The sequence below is a fragment of the Camellia sinensis genome, chromosome 8, assembly GCF_055761805.1.
Source record: "Camellia sinensis isolate YWXY chromosome 8, ASM5576180v1, whole genome shotgun sequence".
Lineage (NCBI taxonomy): Eukaryota > Viridiplantae > Streptophyta > Magnoliopsida > Ericales > Theaceae > Camellia > Camellia sinensis.
Window position 1 is genome coordinate 35,730,087 of NC_138968.1, and position 24,884 is coordinate 35,754,970.

Below are 24,884 nucleotides of genomic sequence, written 5' to 3' on the forward strand. Positions count from 1 at the left end.
TATTTGAATTTTTAAAAAAATTCAAACACGGTTACCACAAAAAATTATTTACTGATAGATTGATGTGTCCTGACAAATTGGACAATGCAAATTATCTGGCCATAAAGTTGGCCACTTTTTTTCCTGCTCTGTGGGAAATCACAGCTGGCCTATTTGGACTTTATATTAAATTATATGAGACTTTATGGGCCTCACTTTGTGACAATTCAACGCTTAATTGTTCTTCTAATTTTGGTAAATTGGCCTCTTGTCTTGCTTTTCCCATCTTTTCAGCAAAATCAACTGGCCCAATTAATCTCATTTTTAAGCCACAAGAGATCAAATTAAAGACTATTGCTTTGTCGTTCATCTATATTATATATATATATAATAGAATGTAGTGGTATTTTCAAAAGTCTTTAAAATATTATTCTAAAATTTTCATAATTTTAAAAAATACGTGGCAGCTCTCTTTTTAGTTTATAGTTCATTTCCTCCTCTCTCAAAGACTTTCGGAACAATAAAAACTCCTAACAAACTCATCCATAAAAGCTGTCAAAAAAAAAAAATCAAGACTTTCACTCTCCCACAACTCCTATGATAGATACATATCCCTCTCCCACGTTACTCTCCCACCTCAAACAAATCTAAAAACAAAAAACATCCATCTATCCATATCTTTATAACAGATAGATATAAAAACTTTCACTCTCCCACAACTCCTACAATAGATACATATCCAAGAGATACATATCCCTCTCCCACGTTACTCTCCCACGTCAAACAAATCTAAAATATACTTCATTAACTTCCTTCTTCAACAGTGAACATCAGCAGTTCCCGAATTCAGCAGTCCGCCTCTCGATCGAATGCATGTCTCGGTTCTTCTTTTTCTTTTTCTTTTGCTTTACTAATTTATTTTTTGTTCCAACCATTTTTGATTTTGTATTTTGACTATAAATATTGCACCATTTGTGATTTTGTATTTTCATTATAAAAATTGCAGAAAAAGCAAGTGTAATTTACCCATAACTTTACGTGCAAACATAGGCAGATCAGTCTAACAAATCCAGCTGCACTTACGGTTCAAAAATTACAAGCTTAGAATAACATGCGCATGGGCTGCTGAAGTTGCAGATTTTGAAACCACAAATCTTTTAAGTTTTAAGAGAATTTCAACCCAAACAACTTTCAAGCCCAATTCTGCAGATTCATTATGTTTATTCTCATTAATGGTGTACTTTTATTATTGACATACCTTGAATACACTTGCACAAAGACACATTTTTGTATTTATTGAGAAAAGTATGGGTTTGATTTGCATTAGGAATTTAAATAGTGTTCATATACATTCGATTTTTGACAGATTGTAATTTAAATTATATTCATATAAATTCTTTTGGTAGTAGTATTGTTCTTTTTTTTTATTTTTATTTTTTACATGTCTTACTTTGAGATATGGTAGGAAATTGTTTATAACGGTACTACTGTGGATGGTACTATGAGTGTTCCAATCAAAAATTTTAATCTTTCATGTTTTATTTTGTTTTACAAAATCCAAAATATATATGTACATACTTGGTTTGAAAATTGGAAATATTTTTTATGTTTTGAAATGAAAATTCTACCATAATAGACACGATTTCAATTCTTTTGTTTTTCTTTATATTTTTTAATTTAAGATTAAAATTTAATTATTTTCATTACTTCTTTAATTTCTTAGATTTCAAGAATCTATTAAATTTAATACTATATTTTGTTTATGATTTTAGTAGATAAATAATTCAATAAAAAATAAAGTTTAAGATGGTTAAAAGTATATTTTGATAGGTATTTGCAGTGTTCCGCCAATAAGATAATGCAAGTTTACTATTATATTAACAACACATATTAGTTTTATTTTTATTTTATGTTATGAAAAATAAAATCAATAATTTTACACATAATACAACTAAATTTGTTTTGGGTGGAGTAAGGGGAAATTAATTAATTTTATGTATATTATAAACTCATAACAGGTATTAAGTCCTTTGTGCATTAAACTCATAATTTTTTTTTAAAAAAAAAAAATTATAATTTAACACAACTTTTAAATTTGTATTTTTATTTTTATTTTAAATTTACAAATAATACTCTATTTGGTTTGGAGTTTCAAAAACAGTTTTTGAATTTTCAATTCGTATTTTTATATTTTTAGTAATTTTTTAAATATTTTTATTTTTATTTTTTAGATCCACTTAATCTTGATATACTTAAAAGGTACAAAATTTATACAAAAACCTTTAAAAGATTTATTGAATACAACAAAATGCGAAAATGTATTGAATTTTTTTTTTTTTTTTTTTTGTGTATTTGGTGAATTTTTTAAAAGTTTTTTTTTATATATAAATATTATACTTTTTAAGTGTATCTAGATTAAGTATATCTAGAAAATTTTAAAAAACTAAGTAAAATATTAAAAAAATTACTAAAAAATAAAAACTTAATTTTTTAAAAAGTGAGTTAAATCAAAAGTTTTATATAAGAGAAACAAAATGATTAAAAAAAAAGAATATAATATATGTCGACAAAAAATATTTATTCCGTGCATAGCACGGGTGAACGCTAGTATATATATATATAAAAGTGGTAAAGAATTGAGTAGGACTTAGTTTTCTTCTAGTTTAATTTGAGTTATCTCAATATTTTGAATCGTTTAATTTTCAATAATTTTTGAATAGATTATTTATATAAAAAATTAAATTAATTAAAAATTAGTAATTATATGTCACATTAATCTTTAAAAAAATAATAAATAGCAAGTAGAGCTAACTATGATTCAATTTATTTAAACTAAAGAGACCAAACCAAACTGAATTTATAAAAATTTTGAAATCAAACCAAACCAAACCAAACCAATAAAACATAATTCAACTCGGTTTAAAACCACAATTTTTAAAATCTTTTGTCATCATTCACAATATTATCACAAAATATTATTCATAATTAAAAATAATTTAAATGTTTGTTTAAAACAATATAAGAACATGCTTGCAAGAGTAGAATATTACACTTTATTTATATATATATTTGATAACAATAATAAAAAAATGAATGTTTTCAATAAATGAGAAATTATATTATATATGGTCGAGTTTAGTGTCAAATTATCCGTAGCCATTTTTGCGTTTTTGGCTTGTGAAAAAAAAACTGCCTTGCCGAAAACGCCAGCTGTTGCATTTGGCAAGTGACAAAAAAGTTACCTTGTGAAATTACCTAAATACCCTCCATGTTAACAAATTACCTAAAATTCCAAAGTTTAGCAAGGGTACATTGGTCATTCTATTTTGATTTGATGCCATAAATAAATATTAAACCAAAAATTAAAAAAAAAAAACTAACTTTTTACCAACTTCCCAAATCACCTCCAAAAAAGTCAAAAAACTTGATAAAAAACTAAAAGCTAATTTTTTACCAACTTCCCAAAACACCAAGTGAAACTATGAACCAAATGTACAATTCATTTATTTGAAGAACCATGTCAAGGTTTATATAATATATATATTAAAATTTTAAATTGTCTTTATCATTTTTTTTTTAAAATGTTTGGCTTCCCTCCAACCCTAGATCTAATTGCATGGTACTGTTAGGCCCGTGGGGCCCACCAAGAGTCCCGTTTCAATAATCTGAATCATTCAATATGTAAAATTTATTGAGTATTATATACATATAAAAAATTGCGTTGATCAAATATCGATAGTTACGTAATCAAATCAGTTTTGTATAAAAAAAATAAATAATGAAAAAATAAACGGTTGATAAAAATTTGATCCGATAAGATAACTATCGACATCCGATCAACGTAATTTTTTACAGACATGTAATAATCGACTAATTCTACACATTAAACGATTCGAATTATCAAAATAGAACTCGTGATGAACCTCTACAAACCCAATAATACCCTCTAGTTCGATCTAAGACTAGGGGAAGCCAGTCCTTTTTGAAAATAGACATGGATGAAGAAGTTCGCAAGTTCACATAACACAACCAACCAAGGAATAACACGTCACGGGATGAGAATTGAAATTACTATATAAATATATTAATATGCATATTAAAAAAAATTAACAAATAAATGTATTTCCATTTGGAGAATTACCAACCAAAACTTGCAATTGAGATTATAAAAAAATAATAATAATAATAATAATAAAAATTGAAGAAGAAAGAAAAACGGAATAATAAATGACTAATCCACTAGGGTATGAGGCATAGCTAGTAGGGATGGTAATGGATAACTTATCCTGTGAATATTCATGGAGACCCAACTCAAATACATAGGTTTTTCTCTTTTTTTCTTATCCATTGAATAGGGTAAGTGATATTCTTTAAATATCCACAGGACATGGGTTGGGGATGGGTACCCACTAATTTTCCCATATTTTATTTTTTTTTAAGATTCACAACCAAAACTAAATATACATTCAATTTTTTTTTCTTTTATTTATTTATTTAGGTTCACAACCAAATTTTTTTTTTTTTTTTTTTTTTTAAGATTCACAACCAAAGCTAAGGGGTTGTTTGGGATGACCTAAATAAGTACACTTTTTGTCTTTTTACGAAAAGATGTGTAGAAAAGTAGAGATGTGATGTGATGAAAAAAGATAAAAAGATGGATTATTTTGATGTTGCCAAACTTGGCCTAAATATACATCCAATCCTTTTTTTTTTATTTTTTTAAGGTTCACAACTATTTTTTTTAAAATTTTTAAGATTCACAATCAAAGCTAAATATACATTCAATCTTTTTTCTTTTATTTTTTTTTTTAATTTTTTTTTTAAAGGTTCACAACCATTTTTTTTTTTAAGATTCACAACCAAAGCTAAATATACATTCAATCTTATTTTATTTTATTTGGTTCAATAATAAAATCGAATACACATTAATTAAAATTGTCACATTATTCTTGTCAAATTTTATGCATATCTAAATTTTTTTTAATTTATTTAAAAAATTAAGGACACTATCTAGTGCAGGTTTCGGTTTGCTTTTCTATATTATTTTATTTTGTTATGTATTGTAATTTTCAGAATGGTTTGCTTGTTTTGAAATTTCAATTAACGAGTATTAATCTATTTGTTTTATATTATCACACAATTTATACAACACACACACACACACACACACACACATATATATATATATATATGAATGTATTTGAAAATAAGGAAATTTAGAGAATCGAAACAAGCATGAGTCGTGATTAGTTAGAAATGATGGGTACAAAGATTTATTTGCTGGAAAAACAAAAAAGGGATACAAAATCTTACTAAATAATTTTTTTTAAAATAAAAGAATTTTTCTTAGTTATGAACAGATTTAACTGAAATCAACTTGTTTCCCAATGTTATCTTTCATTTATTTAGATAGAAAATATTTTTTTATAAAAAAAATTAAAAATATATTTTTTTATATTTGGTGGGGGTGGTGGTGATGGAACGAAGGTGAAAGTAGAGATTGTGACATAGTGGTGGGGTGATGGATGCAGTGATGATGGTAGTGGCTATGGTGATGGTGGCAGTGATGATGGTAGTGGCTATGGTGATGGTAGTGTGATAGTAAAGGTGAGAATAGTGGTGATAGCGTTGTGAAATTAGTAAAAATTTAATTGAAAAAATATTTTTTGTTTTTTAAAAGTAACAAACAACAAAATTCATGGAGGACTAAAGGAAGAAGATAGAGGATGGATTGGGTGTGATAAGACATAGATATCTTAAAATGAGTGGTTCAAATTTGTTAAAAGGTATAATTAGATTTTGAATAAATTAAAATGAATGGTTCAAATTTGCTAAGAGAAAGATAATTTAATGTCTAAAATGTCCGTGGCTAAAAGATTAACAAACAATTCTTTGTTTATGCCCTGATACAATTTAATATTGATCTTATAACACTTTCTTCGAACAAGTTCTTTCACATTTTATTTTTTCAAACAGGCTCTTATAACATTGCAATCAGGTTCTTATAACATATAGGGGAGAGAGTGAGAGTGAGAGTGAGAAAGGTGGTTGTAAATTTTTTTTAATCTTCCACGTTCTTCCATATTTTTTTTTTCAATTACTAAAACTTATTTGATTGTCTCAAAATTATATATTTGATTATTATAAAAAAAAACTTTTTAATTAATTAATTAATGTGTATTTGATTTTGTTGTTGAATCAAATAAAATAAAATAAGATTGAATATATATTTAGCTTTTGTAGTGAACCTTAAAAAAATAATAATAATAATAAGTTGTTAACATTAAATATATTAAAAAAGAAAGAAAAAAGATTGAAGGTATATTTAGCTTTTGTTGTAAACCTTAAAAAAAATGAAAAATGAAAAAGTTGTTAACATTAAATATGTTAAAAAAGAAAGAAAAAAGATTGAAGGTCTATTTAGCTTGTGTTAAAAAAATAAAAATAAAAAGTGATTGTTAACATTAAATATAAAAAATAAAAATAAAATAAAATGGGAATTAAATTGGGTTAGGGAAAATTCAAACCCATTAAGAAATGGGAAGGTGGTACCCATGGGAAATGGGGAATGAGAAATGGAGAAAATTTATTACAGGAAAATGGGGATGGAGAATTAATATCCACCCCATTAACCCCCATTGCCATCCCTAATAGCTAGGGGTCTATAATGGGAGATATCAGGAAAATAATGTACAATAAAAATTTTTTAAAAAAAACAATAACAATAATAAAAGAGAGGAAGCTCTGAGCAAAATGATCTGCAGCTGTTACTGATGACTCCTTGCGCTTCCACTTCAAAATTCTGTAATTTTTTTAAAAACTCAGAACATATATATATATATATATATATTGTCTTTGTAATTTGGTATTTGTGTGATATATATCAGAGTATAGTCTTCGTTGTGTATCATATACTATAGTGGACTTGACTTCTTCCACATTACCAGTGACTTGAGAAACTCCATCACCTGCATAATTTACAAAACAAAGCTAAATCATTTCTCTGTAGCCTAAGGAAAACAGAAACAAGAGCATTAGGAAGCACAAACACTCCAAAATGGGTGCCATGTCATACGTATCGAACACTGACACGCCGAGAACATGCTTGTCTATGTGATACGAGCGCTAGGAAGCACCGACACTCCAAAATGAATGCCCTATCCATGTTTGACACATATCAAACACCAACGCGACAAGAACAAGCTTGTCTACAAGAGGTGTCAACTTTTTTGATTTTTTCTTCTTATAGGACAATTTGGAGACACTTCACGGATTGTGTTTGGACATGTCTCGGGGCACCTTTGTGAGTTTTTTCATAATTTAAAAAGCTGATTTAGGATCAAAGTAAAATACATGGAAGTGTAGAGAGGGGTAGAGAGAAGAAGAAAAAAAAAACAAACAAATAAAAAGTAAAAGTCCATCTACATATACATTGATATCTCTCATAACTTATATCCCTATATATACATAACAAATAAAAATATGTTTCATTATTTTTTTTGCTATATCCCTGTGTCAATTTTTTTCAAAATCGTGGTATCTTGTGTCTATATCTGTGACCATGCTTCTTAGCACAAGCAAAAAAGGCTATGTTTATCTCAAATGAGAATGACATTGCAAAAAAAGCCAGATAACAATGATGCTTGATGAAATATGAACCAATTTTAGTACTACTACATCACCATCCTGTAAAAATTAAAATATCTAGCTCTCTCCGAACCCCACTTTAGCAGAAGCACGAGGTCGCGCTTTTTTAAAATAAAAGAAAGAAAAAGGAAAAAGAAGAAGCCAGTTTTTTCTTCATATTTGGAAATTGATTAGTTCCTTTCAAAAGATCATCAATCTTGTGTTCTCAAGTTTGAACATGATAGCAGGCAATTTGTTTGTTCTGTAGAACAACATACTGCATTCCCATATCCCAAGCCAAACCTTCTTTCAGTCACTAGAAAGTAAATAGTACCTCTGACGGGTCCCTGAGAGAGTATAATGCATTACTTTCCTTAGGCGCTGAAGACACCAATATGCCATAACCACGATTTCCCACTCTCAAAACCTATAACAAGTCAATTATGTCCGGTTTTTTACGGGTTCAAAACCACTGAAAATATACGGTATTCATGACAACTGATAAATAATATCTATGGTTAAGCGGTATTACCTTAAATGCATCTTCATCAGTCCGGTCATCTCCAATGTAAATCGGGAGCACATCATCACAATTACTTAACCCTGCATCAATTGAAGTTGCTCGATTGGTACAAGAAAAAAATATTATTTACAACAACTAACAAAGAGGACTGTTTAAACTCCTATTGAAGAAGCCTAGAAATTTATTACACACCAAGCGATTCAAGTAAGAACTCGACAGCTTTACCCTTATCCCAATCAAGCACAGGCCGGACCTCTAAAACCTAAGACATTGGGAAAACAGTGCAAAAATTAGCGGGAGTGGAGAAACAAAATGGGCCAAGAATTCAGAAAAACTTGAAAATTGCAATCCATCTGTAAGTCGAGCTGGTTTTGAACGAACCTTCCGGCCATGTGTCAACCGTAGACGAGGGTAGTCCTTTAGAATATCATGGACGGATTCTGCAATTGTTGTCCAATACTGAAATAATTCCACCAAAAAAGAAAAAAAACCAAACAAACAAAACAAAGCAAATAAAATAAGATCTACAGTTACTGAACAAAACTGCAACAGAAATAGTCTCCGGAGCTTGAATAACTGCTACCTGCTCATCCACATTACGGTAGTGTACGGAGACACAAAACTTATTGTTCTCCACTTTTGCCCCATTAATATCTTTAGTAATCTTGACAAGGGATCTAAAAACCTGCTCTCAAGTATAGAAAGAAAAATCAAAAATCGTGTGCTAGCATAAAATATCGTATATTAGGGCAATAAAACATTTACCCACCTCATCAATCATAGGTAAGAATTCACTAGCAGGCTGGAACAAGTTTACTTCCTTACCCTATGTTCACAAGAAAGAAAATCGAAAAACCATTCCAAGAAAGACAGATGGAATTGGAATTGGAATTGGAATTGGAATTTGAAGTGAACATTGGTGTGCAAAAAGGATAGGTGCATAGGCCCATTACCTGATTGTCAGTGGACCTAATACAGTTTGGAGGGTCATTAGACATGGGCCGAACAGGGCCAATAATGTCCATCCCATGACTACCAGCATAATAGAGTTCTGTTAGTCCTACAAACTCGTACACCTGAATGAAGGGAGGTGTGGAACAAGAGTTAGTCCAAGCCAAGGATCAACAAGTACAGCTGAAGTATAATCAAACAAAGACCAGAGAAGCGGTCATAAAACAAAAGACTGTCAAATACCTTGTCACGGCTTCTCCCACTAATTATTGCTGTTGGGAAATATTTTGCCAAATTCCTCACAGTAGCACGCATCTGAGACCAGATACAAAGCATCAATAAAAATCTGAGGGAGGGGAAGGACAAAAGAAAAAAGAAAAAACGAAGAGCTTTTATCAAATTATTGTGTTTTTTACAAGTTAGAAAAGTAGATTCTCACAGGATTAGACATGAAGGCACAGTCTGGGTTGTCTACAATAGTGGAAAGAGTCCCATCATAGTCCAGAAACAAAGCTATTCTCTTGCCCTTTGCATAATTAGTTATTTGCTCAAAAGATGCAAGTGCCGAGGGATACTTAAGCTGCAGAACCAGAAGAGAAGGTCAAATAAATAGTCCAATATCTCATCCAAGCAAAAACATGAATGTTAACCAAAAGAAGAGGAAACGTTACCATCCAATTGCGATAAGCAACATCAGCATCCGTTGATACCAGATCAGTGCCAGAATCTTTTGTGATCTTCCTATGAGTAGGAGATGAGGATTTCATGGCATCCAGCCAAGAGCTGGAACGAAAATCGTCAAGTGTATTGGTTTTTTTTCTTGGGATTGTTAAGTAGAGTCCGTGAGAGAAAACTACACCCGGGGGTGAGTATAAACTAGAATGGATACCTAATCTTGTATTGTTCATGGGTGCAGGATCAGCGAGAACAGGAGCACTATGATTTGATTTCACGTCCATCAAATCCAGGTTCATTTAAGGAAGATATCACCTTAAATACTATGTGATAATTGACACTTGGTCTCCAATCAACTGCAAAGCAGTTTATTTCAGAACCCCAATTTCAGAAAAGGCCTTTTATCCAACCCTCTTATCAATGAAAAACCACCTCTTCAAATTTTTCTTGTCACTAATGGTTAGAAAGCAGTCCATCAAGCGGAAGACTCCTGAAAACTAATGATCACAGGAATGTGTCAAAGTCAAGAGGCAATAAAGAATCAAGAGCAGGGAAAGCTGTCAAACAGAGGCACAGTTCAGTCTTACATGCACATCTCCATCCACTAGCCAACATCTGTCAAAAGCAAACAACAAAACAATATCTGTAAAAAGAAGCTGCCTCAAGACATCACATTTAAGCAAGAAAATTTATGCTTACGGCCTCAAGGTATAGAAAAAACATATGAAAATAATTTTTACAAAGTTCAAATTGTTGAAGAAAAAATGCTGCAACATAATGCTTGGTAGCACAAACTAGTAATCTACTACAGAGACCTTAACTACCATGACTGCAGACCAACCAAACAACAAAAGAAAAAGTCATAAAGCAGTGAGAGAATGAACTTCCAAAGAAGCTAGAGTCATATGACAGAAAGCCTGAGGAGAAGATGCATGGTCAAGATAGTTAAAGGAACCAAAAATATGTGCAAATTTGCAAACAAAAACCAAGTACACATAATTTTTATATCAAATATACATTGATATAAAAATTAAAAATCTGATTACCGGGATAAATAAAAGATAGAAACTTGGGAATCTAAGGCTTCCCTCCTAGCATAACTAGTAGGTAATGTTAGGACATCTTCTAATGGCTAGATAGATCAAAATCATTAAAATATTTTCCTGATATTAAAGGGTTAAAAGAAAATGTTTCCACTTATCATGACCTATCTCACACTCCTTGCTTTTTGTCATCTAGTCTTCTATTCATCACATAAATTCATGACAAAAGAGATTTTTGGTCCATCTACTTACAATATTTAAAAGAACAGCAAAAATACATCCTAAATTCTTGAATTGAAATATATCATCCCCAGCTTCATCTGGTGGTCTGATATTACACTGAAAGTCAATTGATCAAGATTTCCTCCCTCAATCATTCCAGGTAATTTCCTAAATTTGAAACCAAGGCATACAGAATTCTTATAAAGAACATCTGTGCATGAGTCATGGAAACATCATGATGCCAAACTTCATATGAGAAACTAAGCATGAAAGCGTAGTTATACAACTTATACTATGTATTTACATCAGTTAAATGCATGTTAAATTTACATTATTGATAACTACAATGATGTGAAAGGAGGCAATTAAAATATGTACAACTGGTACACTTGTGGTTAAGGGACACCGAGCTCACAACAATCTACACCTACTAATTATAATATGGGATGGTTCACGATGAGCTAGTTAAGTTAAAGAAAACTTGCAGCAAAGACTTGGGCATTCCAATGTAAACAAATTACCTCTGTTATTGTATCTGTGTGTGAGCTTGGGGGGAGGACAGGCGAGAACCGTACTCAGCGTTAAAAACTAATCCACAATTGATATTTGGTACTGAAAATGTTTGTGACCATTAATTGTAAATAATTAAAGTTTTCCTAGCCGACATGATGCAGAGCAAACAACATCATATGCAACCAAATATTATGGGCCAATATAGCAACATTGGAATCATTAAACATATGGACCCAACACAACAAATTTAGCAATAAAATATAACAATAGTATTAGACATGAAAATTATCCGACAACTCATTGCAACCACAAAAATGAACACAAGATTTCCTAACATAGTATAGCATTTTTTTTATTGGAAACAAAGAAAAATAGTATAGCGATTAATAAAGAATAATAAGATACACAAATCTAGTGAGTGGAATAATTGCCATAGATACTACAAGAATTCTTCATAATTTTTCTACATGATAATAAGACCACAAAGACTATCCATGAATAAAGGGCGTACCCAGTGCATGAAACTCCCGCTTAAGCGGGGTCTAGGGAAGGATTGATGTACGGAAGTGGAGAAGCTGTTTCCGCGACTCGAACTCGTGACCTCTAGGTCACCAAGGGATAGCTTTACCACTACGTCAGGCCGCCCTTCAAAGACTATCCATGAATGAATACCAATTTAAAGGGCACACCTTTTCCATTTTTTAAAACGTCTATTATAAAACCTATAATTTTTTTTTTCTAGTCTATTTTGTTTGACTGAATAGGGCAAGTGATTGGGACTTATAAAGCAATTGCCACTCATTACAAACCATAAACAATTTTAAAAAAAACACTAGGATAAATTGAAGATGAAAACAATGACCATATCACATCAGCTTATCCAAACGCAGCTCTATCACAGACAGCCACCAGTCAAAAGCATCTGTCTTGCGGTTGTGGAAAAACCATATAAACTGAAACTAATCAGATATGGAACCAGCACCAGAAATTTGATATAAATATCCCACATGAAACTCATAAATTGGGGAAGGGAGAAAAATGAATGAAAACTTGCCAATGGCCATTTATCTATCTATTCTATTATATAAAGCATACACCTCATTATTTGCTGTGAATGATGTCATGCTTTTTTGTCATATCCAATAAATGATAATAAGACCACAAAGACTATGAATGACTACCAATTTAAGGGGCACACCACTTCCATTTTTGAAAACATCTATTATAAAACATATACATTTTTTTTTCTCTTCTATTTTGTTTGATTAGAAAAGTTAGAGCGATTGCCACTCATTACAAACCATGAACAAATTTTTTTAAAAAAAATATTAGGATAAATTGAAGATGAAAACAATGACCATATCACATCAGCTTATCCAAACACAGCTCTATCACAGACAGCCACCAGTCAAAAGCATCTGTCTTGCGGTTCAGGAAAAACCATAAAAACTGAAACTAATCGAATATGGAACCAGCACCAGAAATTTGATATAACTATTCCACAAGAAATTCATAAATTGGGGAATGGGGGAAAAACTGAATGAAAACTTGCCAATGGCCATTTATCTATCTATTTATCCATTATATAAAATGTACACCTGTGAAAGCTGTCACGCTTTTTTGTCATATCCTATGGGTTTTTCCCATTTATCAAACTACTCAAAATTGCTAATTGTTTTCTTTATTCATCAAACTGTCCCCCAATCATGAAATTATCCAAAAATTTAAATGTTAAATTGCAATCCTATCATTTTTGCAACCACCACTTACCCAGATTGCAAAAACAAAAACATAAAACAAAAAATCCTCTTCTACAGCAAACAGATGAATAAATAAAAAATAAAAAAAGAGGGAGAAGCAAATTCACAAATACACACACACACACACACACATATATATATATATTCCCATTTGGTATATGAATGAAGCATTAATTAGTTAAAAATTAAAGAGTTTCATACATTCCAATCTGGAAAAAAAAATACTATTATCAACAGTTGGGAGGATATCTAATCCATACCATCAAAAACTTAACTATTAGTTTCTATAAAAACCGAAATTTCAAACCCGTAAGGCATGAAAAATAAATAAATGAAATAAACGATTAATCGAAAAATATTATTTTCTAAAAAAACTCCAAAACATCATTGAAATAACATCAACCACTTAGACATCGTTTGTGAACAGTCTAATTTAGTAATTTTTTTTGACTATTTAGTTAAAACATAAGTTAAAAAAAAATTAGAATATGTTTGGGATGATTTTTCTTTTTTTGACTTTTTACAAAAAAAAAAAAAAAAAAAAAAATAGAAAGAAAAGAGACTCGTTAATTTTTTACAAAAAATAAGAAGAAAAAAGAATTTTTAATTTTTTTTTTTTTAATGAATTATTGACTTTTTGACAATTTTTAGTAATTTTTTACTTTTTAACTAAAACTACATCTTGCCAAACGAGTCCTAAGCAAAATGAAAAAAGAAAACAACATTTCCACCATTAATCAGAACAACATTGTTTGCGAAGCAACAAGCGAGAGCGAACCTGTTTCTGAGCTCAAATGCGAAACGCCAACAAATCTTGGAAATGCCGGTAATCTTTCAGATCCAAAACCTTTCGACAACACAAACGAGATAACATCAATAAACAACAATCCACACCAAAAAAAAAGTGAAAAAGCTCGAAGACGACGGCAATGGAGAGAGAGATGTCACCTGAATGGAAGGCGAAACAAAAACCCTAGAAAATGCAGAAATGTAGATAGATACAGAAGGTGTATGTATGTATGTATGTATGTATGTATAGAGAGATAGGTATTGAATTGAGTGCGAAAAACGAGAGGAGAAAAATAGAGAAGAGAAGGAAGGAGGGGTGTATATATACATAGAGAGAGAGAGAGAGAGGTGGTTTGGTGCAAGAATGGCAAAACAGTTGTTAGAATCCGCAACCTGCCTTTGAAATCTCCCCATAATTATTTCCCCCACGCTTTTTCAACGCGCGTGTAAAACTCCTACCTCAGCATTTTATGTCCTTCTCTATTCATCATATCTTTATTTTTGGAGTTGAGATTCTCTCATTGTGCTTTCTCTTTGCCTCCCTACTTATAATGGTGGGGATATATTTTGAGTTGATCTAATAGTCTAGATTTGGGTGAGAAAAACAAATTTGAATTTGTTTTATTATTTTTTTATTTTTAAATAGTCAAATATGAACCATTTGATCAACTCAAAGTGCATCTGTACCATTGCAAGTAGGGATGCAAGGAGAGAGCTCAAGAAGAGGATCTCAACTCTTATTTTTGGGTCTCTTATTTTTGGGTCTCGTTAGCCTATGTCCTTAAAGTATTCGTATCAGTTTTTTCAAATCTTTAGTTAAATTAGAGTTTAAAATTTTTTTGCTATTTTAGTTAGTAATTTTTTTAGTACCCACTCTATTATACTTTCTATTCTAACTCAATCTTCTCTATTTTAACTCAATTCTATTAAAATATTATTTTCTTATTGTATTTGTTATTTTTTCTTTTTTTCTTATTAAATTGATGAGTTGTCTACCAACAATTCTTAAAAAAAAAAAAAAAAAATTTGCCGTTGATCGGTTGACTGGCCGGATTTCCTGGCGGACATCCGATAATACCTAATTCGCTTGTTGTAGCAATGAACAGTGGATCGCTTCATCAGGGAAGGAATTGTAGCGCTGGTAAAATGACAAACGGGTGTAGCGAAACTGATGGATCACATTTTACAACTTTTGCTCTCTACAATGGCTTCAAAGCCATTGTAAAGAGGTTAATGCTAAAATTAAGTGAAAAAAAATTCAAAAATAACGAAAAAAATATGTGTGAAATTAAATGAAATATAAATATATTTTGTTCACATTTTACATTCATATTCTATTTCATTTTTCAAATCATTTTTTAAATTTCCAAACCAAATACAACATTTGCGTTTATGTTAAGAAAATAATAAATGATATTTAAGACCATCTCCAACGGTGAACCAAACCCAGCATCAGATTTAAATTTTGATAAAAAACCCACTTTTTCACGCTCCAACGGTTGCACCAAAGTCATACCAAAATGAGAATTCAGCAAACAAGATATCAAACTGAGATCAAGACACAGATTTTACCAAATCACTGTTACGGACCGTTGAAAATGGTTACACCGGTCAACCAACCGGTTGCCCGGCCCGGCCCAAAAAACTCAATCAATATATATACTAGTGTATGTCCGTGCCTAAAGGCATGGTGTAAATAATATTGGGATCAAAATGTAATTGTAACCTATCATGTTGAAATTTGTGGAGTCTATGTCATTTTTTGATAAAGACACTGTAAAAACATAATGAAATACTTTTCTTTTTAAATAACTTGTAATAATTTTGCTTGTATTACACGCTGTACAAAATTCAAATAAAATAACAAATTCCCTAGCCTTAATGCAAATTAAGAAACAAACATATAAAATTTATAATATTCACTAATATTGCAAATCAAAATATAAGAGGAAGTGAAAAAAAAAATTATGAATATTAAACAAAACACATAAATCAAAACTATTGTATACTTGTTAACGTTCTATAATAAAAAGAAAAAAATTGCTAAACATCCCATAAAGTACACCAACAAGTGCTTTGCAATCTCAACAAATTAAATTGAAAATTAAACATCAAACAATGTATACTAGCTTGTACTCTACAATTCCAAACAAATCAAATATAAAAATAAATAAATATCAAATAATGCACATCAGCTAGTGCTCTACAATATAAAAAAAAAGAAAATTAAAATGCACACCAGCTAGTGCTACACAAACATTATATTGCCATACACCAAAAGAGTTGGTTAAAACTTTACAGAATATGTGTATGCTTCACAAAAAGTGGGTTAAAGTTTTCCAAAATATGTATGCTTTACAAAAGATGTGTCAATAACATGTCTTCAAACATGTGTTTGTAAAAAGTCTTTATATCAACTTGTATGTATCCCCAATGAGGAATATATACTATAATCTGGTAATTTGTGGAAACAAAAAAAACTATAGATTAGTATATTTGTTGAAAATATACATATCAAAACACTTTGAGATTGAAATTACCTTATTACATCCCCCATCGAAGCAAGCTAATTGTATTTATCTTTTTAAGCTCCATAGATTTTTCAATCCAATCTTACAAAAGTCCATATTTCCTATTATTATTAAATTGAAATTTTATAAAAAGTTATATAATCAATAGAAATAAATTAATTAGCAAATAGTTATCTTTTAATAAAGTGTTATTCAATCTATATGAAACGCTACAACAAAACTTCAGGATAAACAATATTTGTAGTAGAATTTGAGCTATCTTTAAGGAGGATAATACTTATATGATCAAAAGATGTACATTTGGACGCTGCCACATATAATTGCCCATGGCTAATCACTGTTATACACAAATTAACACCATCAAATTTCACAGATTGTCCTTGAGATTTATTAATAGTCATGGCATATGCCAATCGAATTGGAAATTGACGTCCTGTCATTTGAAAAGACATTTCTGAAGAAGATTGTGTCAAAGATATCCTTGGTATGAATGTCAAATTGCCAAATTTTTCTCCAGTTAAAATTTGAGCTTCAATTATGCGAGTGTCACACCTAGTAATTATCAATCTTGTACCATTACATAGTCTATCGTTCGGTGCAATATTTCTTAATAATATTATAGGACAACCCAGTTTCAACTCGAACTTAAAAGTTAGTAGGCCTGAGGATCCAAATGAATTTAAATATTCATTAGGATATCTATTTGTAATGGTAAGATCAATTTCATTATCTTCAGACATTTTATCTGTTGCAAAATGAGTATACAATTTCCCTAAAAAGATATTCAACATGGTAGTATTGATGTCATTAACATCATCATTACGCACAGATAGGATTGTAGGTTCAGTTAAAAACGTTGGGGTCGACGTCTCTACCATATTCAACTGTGGGTAAACTGTAAAGAGTAATTCATTCAAATCTTGACATTTGTGTATTGTTGATGGAATGTTGATGATTTCTTGAGGATTGGTCCCAATCTAAAATAAGTGAAATCAATATATTAAAACATATATATATATATATATATATATAAGTGTAAACACAATTCATTAATTTAAAATAATCTATCTAATAAATAAAAAGGTTAAAGTGGTATTACCTCCATAAATTTTTTTTTGCAAAATTAGCACTTTCATGGTCTTCATGATTCAAGCGCATATTCAAATCCAAAGTTAAAATCTGTATATACTTCCATAGAACAAAGTGTCTTAATGATGCATTCACAATTTGCTCACGAATTCCTTTGAATATAACTGGTAAAATTTGTTGAAAATCTCCACTAAGAACAACAGTAATACCCCCAAATGGTTTTTCACTATTGCAAATATCCCTTGATATACGATCAACTGCTTCCACAAAATATCTATGTTGCATAGGAACTTCATCACAAATTATGAGTTTTGTTTCTATAAACAACTTAGCTTGTAATGATTGCTTGCTAAACCCACAAAGTGAATTTTCCAAGACATCTAATAGAATGGAAAATGTTGAATGTGCAGTGCGACCTCCTACCAATAACAATGATGCAATTCCAGATGAAGCCACAGTAACAATGATATGTCCAATGCTGCGATATTTTAATGGAATCGTATTATATATAAATGTTTTCCCTGTTTCAACACCCTCATTTAGAAAAAAAACAGTTCCTTTATTTTGAAAAATTGAAGAAGTGATTTTATTATAAGCATTTCGCTGTCCATTGTTGAGACAATCAATAGTAATTTGTGGATTTGCCTATTGTGCATCACTCTGCAGTTGTTGATGTTCGAATATCAATCGATTACCAACTACTGCACTCCAATTTGCAGTAGGTTGGGACATACGTAGGAAGTCAATCAAACTTTTGCCTGATTCATAAAGCATTTGATTCAAAAGATAGAGACCATAATCTTTAATTTGAGCCTCAGTTGGATTAGAAATGACAAAAATGTGCGAATCTTATGTGCAAGACCATCACATATATGCATTGAGAATTGATTCCATAATGTACATGGATTTAGTGCAGAGCAATCGGTGAGAATAATACTAAACAATCTCCTCAATTGGTATCCAGTTTTCATAACTACAGCCTATTTTTAGCATTGTATCCATTATTCATCATCTTCTAAAAGCCCTCTTGCAACACATGCTAATTTAAATATATCATGTACAACATTATCGATCGTGCGTAAGGATTGAAATGAATTTGGTCCCTTGACAACAGTTAGTAACAAACGCAGAAAAAATCTTTCACCACAATTAGGGCTAACAAAGTGCATTCTACCAATTGCATATCCATTTTCTCTTGATTTCCATCTCTTTTCCGACTTGAGCCAAACAAAATATTGTGGAAATTCTTGATAAGTGAATAGACATTCATCTTCACTGGCAGCACAATATGCAAAGAAGCCAATAAGAGTTGACATTTGTTGACCAACTCTAGATTGAATCTTTTCCAATGACTCTTCTAGGTTAAAACTATGAAATGCATTCCAGGTAAATGAAGTGTCAATCGTACAACTATTGGCAACTCTATATGTAAAGGATGACCAAATATTCACCAAGTAGCTTCTGGAGGTCCAATATACCTCACATTAAGATATTGTTGAATCTCATTTATCAATCCTAACATCATCGTTGTACGATCATAATCCTTGTAAATGTACTTACGTATATACTTGACACTTTTCATTCTGACACAAACTTCCACATTTATATGACGGTTGAAAAGTTTAGAAAGATATGTATTATATGGTACGGCATCCCTATTATCAACTTCTTGCCCCCTTATAGTATGTACTGGACCATTATTCCAACGACGATAGATAAGGTATCCATCTTGATCCATAATTGTTGTTTCTATGAAAACTCAAGGGTATCTCTTAGTGCATCTACCATTTTCCATACATGGTGTTTACGGATTTTGAGCACTACATGGTCCATATACCATACAACATTTGACAATTTCAAAAAACATAAGATCATCTTTTGGGACTAAAAATTCTGCACAGACCAATTTGTCTACTTGAGCACATGTCCAAATTTTGTGTGAACCCTTAAGAAATAAAAGTGCATGCATATGAGAGAGGCCTCGTTTTTTAAATTCAATTGCAAAAACATATGCAACTTTATTTCCAAACACTTTATTTGTTTGTATCTCCTTCATGAAACACTTTCTCTTCAACTCAAAAACATGGGCAATTAAATCAGGATGATCAATAGGTTTTTGATGTGGTAATAACGCTAAAGTAATTTCTAACCAATTGGGATTTGCAGTCATGGTAAGAAAAATATCTGGATGTTGGTTGTATCGCGTGATAGCCATTGAATCTTGAAAGATTTCAAACATATGTCTAAGACTACTAATAAATAAACATGACAAAACAAACATTTGACCAGATCGCACATAATCTAGATCAATATCTGACAACTCTTGGTAAAGCTCAACCCAAAGTTTTCCTTGATTAAACTTGTAGTATATCAATCAATTTTGTTCAGTTGTGGCTTAAGCATCTACCAAAAACTCATGAAATAGTTTCCCACCTCTCAAAATTGTTGAATACTTTGTGAGTCGTCTAAACAAACGATAACTATAAAAATCCATTTGAATAAGTCGATAAGTTGAAGATCGATCATACTAAACGTTCCTCAATTTCAACTTTGGTTCCTATCTAAGCTCACCATATAGAAATAATATAACATAATGTAATCGCAAATATGTTGGGTAACATTCATTAATTTGCATCAAGTCATTATTTCTTGGAAAATGTAAGATAATATCTTTCATTCCACTTTCCTTTGTTCCATCACCTGGTATTAAAATCGGATCTCATCTGCAGTTGGTAGGTTATACCAATGTCGATCAGTTGTTGAATTATAATAAAGATGAGCAGGTAGATTGTGTCTTGCCGAGTCTAATTGATGTAAAATGGTATGATCCTGGTGAAATTTATCTACAAATGCATTGACTTGCAACAAACTATCCTGAATAGTTTTGAGAAAATCCTTTCTCAAGTTAGGATTTCTACGATTACGAATTTCTAAAGCTAAATCAGGGTCATAGATATACAATTGGGCATAACTCGTATCATGTCTCGGTTTTGGTTGTAGTGATCTTGCTCAATGTCGTAATTCCTCATGAATTGTAAATGATGTAAGGCCCTTTCCACTGAGTACTCTAGGATCTAATGTAGCACCAAGACTCATAAAAGCATTGGCTGCATTGTACACTCGAGTATAACTTCGAAAGGATTTTGATTGATCATTATTCCCATCATACAATGCTTGAAATGGTGGAAGGGTGTAGCAAATAAAGGTAACCTAATCTTTCTTTCTAAATAGCAAGTTCCGAATAAAGGACGATTCATAGATGATTTTGTCAATTTTTCATCCATCCAATGTAAGGCTGAACAATAAGGACATAATACATTTATCTTGCCAAGATAATAGCGGCAAGAATCTTTGTGTGCTCGGGCGTCAATTGATGTACTCATAGGCATATCTTCTAATTCATCATCAGTACATAAATCTTCTTGAATAAATCAATTTGTAGAAGTAGACCTACGAATATTTGTGTATAAATAAAATTTTAGAAAACAAAATAGTGTGAGTAAGAGTATGTATTTGAAGATTAGACATAGTAGTATACCGATTCCTTTGTAGAGTTAAAGATGTGCTTGACATAGAATGATGGTTAACCATTGTTCGTTTTTGTGCTAAATGAGAATCTTTATAGTTATTGTTTGGAATAGCGAACCTTTACAGACTAGTTTAGAATTTGGTGTCTAGTCATACCTAACCAAGTGATTTTATCCCAAAAATCACTCACAAAAACAATCCAGCTAGTTTTGAATTCGGTGCCTAATCTCACCTAACCCAAATGATTTTATCTCAAAAAATCACTCACAAAAACTCTCCTTTTTTACAAAAATAATAATAATAAGGGATAGAAAACCCTTTTACAAATTTGTTCAAATTCTCAACAAATTTTCTCACAGAAAATATAACTCGATGAAGCATAATAATATTTTAAGAACAAATAAATATCACAAGTTTTTTTTTTTCCTCTTCAAATTGTTGATTTTTCTCCATACAAAACACTTCTATGTATACACAAAAATCTTTCCGTTGGAGAGTGACGCTCCTCTGACGGATCACATAGGGAGGATTTCACGCCAAAGCTCCTTATCACGTGGCTTTTCCTTTTTCAACATTTGCAGCAGAGCGTTTGAAATTATAGCTCAATTCGTATTCAACGAATAGTGAAGCGCACATTAACTTACTGATTTTTCAAAACAATTCTCGTAAAAAACAAATAGTGCACAGTGATTGCATAGTAACTTCTCTATTAAAATATTTGAATGCACAGTGACTCATTTATTAAAATATTTGTATGCATAGTAAAATCTCTTCAAATAACATTTATATCGGATATGAAAATATATACCTCTTTTAAAAATTTTGTAATTATTGTAGAGATTTTAGATACACTCTGTGATGTCCTTGGTTTTGAGGCTTGAATAGTATTGTGTAGTTGAGTGGTATGCACTTCTTTCGGTGTTTTGTTCATCGTTTCGAGTCGTTGAAATTACTTTTTAGTCTTACTTAACCTCTTTTAACTTTTCCGGGTTGAAGACTTTGAGTTTTAGGCATCAAAACTTGCCTTGGGTTACAAAATCATTTTCTGAGTTTCTGGGCAAAACTGCTCCTGCAGAATTGGAATTCGCACGAGTGGATCCTCACAGAGTTTCCCAAATTTTTTAGTGTTTTTTGGGCAAAAAATCGATTGAGCAGATTTTGGGTAGATTTTCTGGGCAGCTCTTTGGAGCAATCCATCCGTGAAGGGAAAATTTTCGCTCGTGCAAATTGGGCATTTTGCTCATGCGTAATTGAAATTGCTCGGGCAAATTTTGGCGCATCTGTCTCGATTTTTGTGTTATTTTCCTCAAAACAGATGCCAAAAGTGTTTTTGGCTCAGATTTTCTTTTCTCTTTCTAAACACACACCAAAATCCAACTTCTCTCTACGATTTAGCTCCAATCTTTAAGAGTTTGAAGGGGCTTCCTACACCAAATCGAAGAAGGCAACGAAGGCTATGTTTATAACCAATTGGATCGTGTTTTCGCCAATATTGATTTCTAGGGTTTTCATCATCTTTATCTTCCAAGCTTGAGGTAAGGACAATCTTTGAGTTATATATACATTTTTGCAAGTTTATACATATTTTGAGTATTTTATCATATTTTGAGTTATGATTTTGGCTTATTGAACCCCTAGATGATGTTTGGAGTTGATTTCATCTATTTTTCTCAAAACTCTTGAGAATATAAGTATGTTATAAGATATAGGTGTTATTTTGGGAAATTTTGTTTTGAAAATGGAACAAAACCCTTCTTTTGATGAAAATCATAGAATTTTGGAATTTTAGAAAAAAGTTGTGAGATTGGCAAATTGATACTCGATAATTTACTATATGAGTAAATGATGGAAGAAATTCTATAGTTGTATCAAACGAAGAGATTTCATGAGAAAATGAGGAATTGTTGAATTTGAAAAAGCTTAAGATTCTTGTTATTATTGTGGAAGAACAAATGCTAAAAATAATGTTTAATATGTGGAGAATTCATGAATGTTGTTACTGTTATATTGTCTCTTGAAAAAATATATTTGATCACAATGGAGGATTGTGTGAATGAATTGAAAATTTGAGAAATTTCAAGGCATTGATATAGAAATGTATGGCATTGGCACGTGATTGAATTATTATCACCTTCTGAATTGGAATTGTTGAGATGTTTAAATGGAACCTTATTATTGCATTGGGCATTTGCATAGTCATTCTATTTTGTCATTTATACAATTGATTTTAAATATTGCATTGGAAAAAGGAATTGTTTTGAGAAAGAAAATTGTTTTGTGAAATAAGATCATATTGATTTGTTTTGGGGATAAATACGTTGGTGAGCCTGGATAGAAGTTGTAATTGGTAGTAGTTGAGTTGGCCTAAGTGTTCCATGGTGAAAAACTGAAAACACGCTGGGAGGAGGTACCACGTGCTTTCCGGTTAGCAACCTGTGTAGGAATTGGTAGTGTTTTGTTATGCCTACTTACAAATACCAACCTAAGGATTACCTGAGTCATATTTACCGCCCCGTTGAACTACATTGAAATTATTGAATTGTTAAATTCTCAAGATTGCATTTTGCACAAAGGTTTCAAAAAATAAAGATATATGTTTCTGAACATAGTATGGCATATGCATTCATCCCATGAGATTGTATAAAATGTATATATTTTGTTAAGATTTTCTTACTAGGCTTTGTGCTCTCCCCTATGGGATTTTGTGTAGGAAAGGATGTGGTGATCCCACCAAGTTAAAGGCATGGAATATGCGTTTTGAGAGCACAAAGCTCTTTTCTTTGTTGCAATTATTTTTGATAAGCCAAGGGCTTTATATGTATAAGTTTGATAACCACTTTTGTGTAACCGGGCATAAGCCTTGGAATTTATAGCCCTTGAGGGCATTTATTTTTATTTGAGTTATTACACCACATGCTATAGATTCATATACTAGGGATGTTGAATGTATATTCACATGTGGAATATTCTTTTGTAAATCTCTTGATTCCTACGAATACAAATGTTGGAGATTTAAAAATGATGTTAATATTGAAGACTCAATTCCGTTTACATTAAACAAATTTAGATCGTGTAAATTTTCTGGGCGTGACACACTCTAATAAAAATAACTAACCATCCCATGTGAGTATATGAAATTTTATCAAAAGAAAACAACTCATCAATATCACATTTGTCAAAAGAAGACAACTCATCAATATCATATGAATCAAAAGATAAATAGTGGACGATCGGATTTGAAAGATAAATAGTGACCAATCAGATTTTTCAAAATGTGAATCATAAATTTTATAAAATATTTTTGTAAAATCAAATCTTGCACAATAATTTTGATTTAAATAATATTTATAACAAATGCATCAAACAATATATATTTTAAATAGATCATATTTTGTGTCAAAGAATGTAAAACATGTATATTAAAAAATTATAATTTATCACATAATATTTTAGACATCATCAAAATTAAACCACATGATTAACAAATTCTTTTTCCAAATTTCGAGAATTTGGAAAATGTTTTTTTTAACAATCTTAAAAAAATTAACAACCAAACCAAATCACTTGATAGCAGATCTATATAATCACAAAAGATTAGATAAAATAACATAGGCCTAAAAAAATTAGACAAAAGAATGTAAACCTAAAAACTAAT

At 30.9% G+C, this 24,884-nt stretch overlaps 2 protein-coding genes across 9 annotated transcripts; both read right to left on the reverse strand.

The window, feature by feature from the left end:
• Positions 1-6,548: 6,548 nt before the first annotated feature.
• On the reverse strand, positions 6,549-14,429 carry LOC114303354 (trehalose-phosphate phosphatase A). Of its 8 annotated transcripts, none has more exons than XM_028248514.2 (15): positions 14,241-14,385; positions 14,071-14,139; positions 12,044-12,186; positions 10,342-10,369; positions 9,751-10,251; positions 9,519-9,659; positions 9,323-9,394; positions 9,082-9,204; positions 8,898-8,954; positions 8,712-8,813; positions 8,510-8,587; positions 8,321-8,390; positions 8,138-8,208; positions 7,940-8,032; positions 6,549-6,947 (listed from the first exon to the last, which is right to left on the reverse strand). In XM_028248514.2, exons 5-15 carry the CDS (start codon positions 10,051-10,053, stop codon positions 6,894-6,896), a joined length of 1,164 nt encoding a protein of 387 aa, XP_028104315.2. In that variant the 5' UTR covers positions 10,054-10,251; positions 10,342-10,369; positions 12,044-12,186; positions 14,071-14,139; positions 14,241-14,385; the 3' UTR covers positions 6,549-6,893. The 8 variants fall into 8 exon arrangements, with proteins under 8 accessions (XP_028104315.2, XP_028104318.2, XP_028104339.2 ...); XM_028248517.2 differs by lacking the exon at positions 12,044-12,186 and adding an exon at positions 11,541-11,631 and having other exon boundaries at positions 14,241-14,379; XM_028248538.2 differs by lacking the exon at positions 12,044-12,186 and having other exon boundaries at positions 9,751-9,862; positions 9,969-10,251; positions 14,241-14,378.
• A 2,392-nt stretch (positions 14,430-16,821) lies between these two features.
• Positions 16,822-19,439, reverse strand: LOC145797692 (uncharacterized). Its single transcript, XM_082885099.1, has 5 exons — positions 19,180-19,439; positions 18,876-19,069; positions 18,397-18,459; positions 17,712-18,222; positions 16,822-17,164 (listed from the first exon to the last, which is right to left on the reverse strand). The coding sequence occupies exons 1-5, from the start codon at positions 19,437-19,439 to the stop codon at positions 16,822-16,824; spliced, it is 1,371 nt and encodes a 456-aa protein (XP_082741225.1).
• Positions 19,440-24,884: the final 5,445 nt, after the last annotated feature.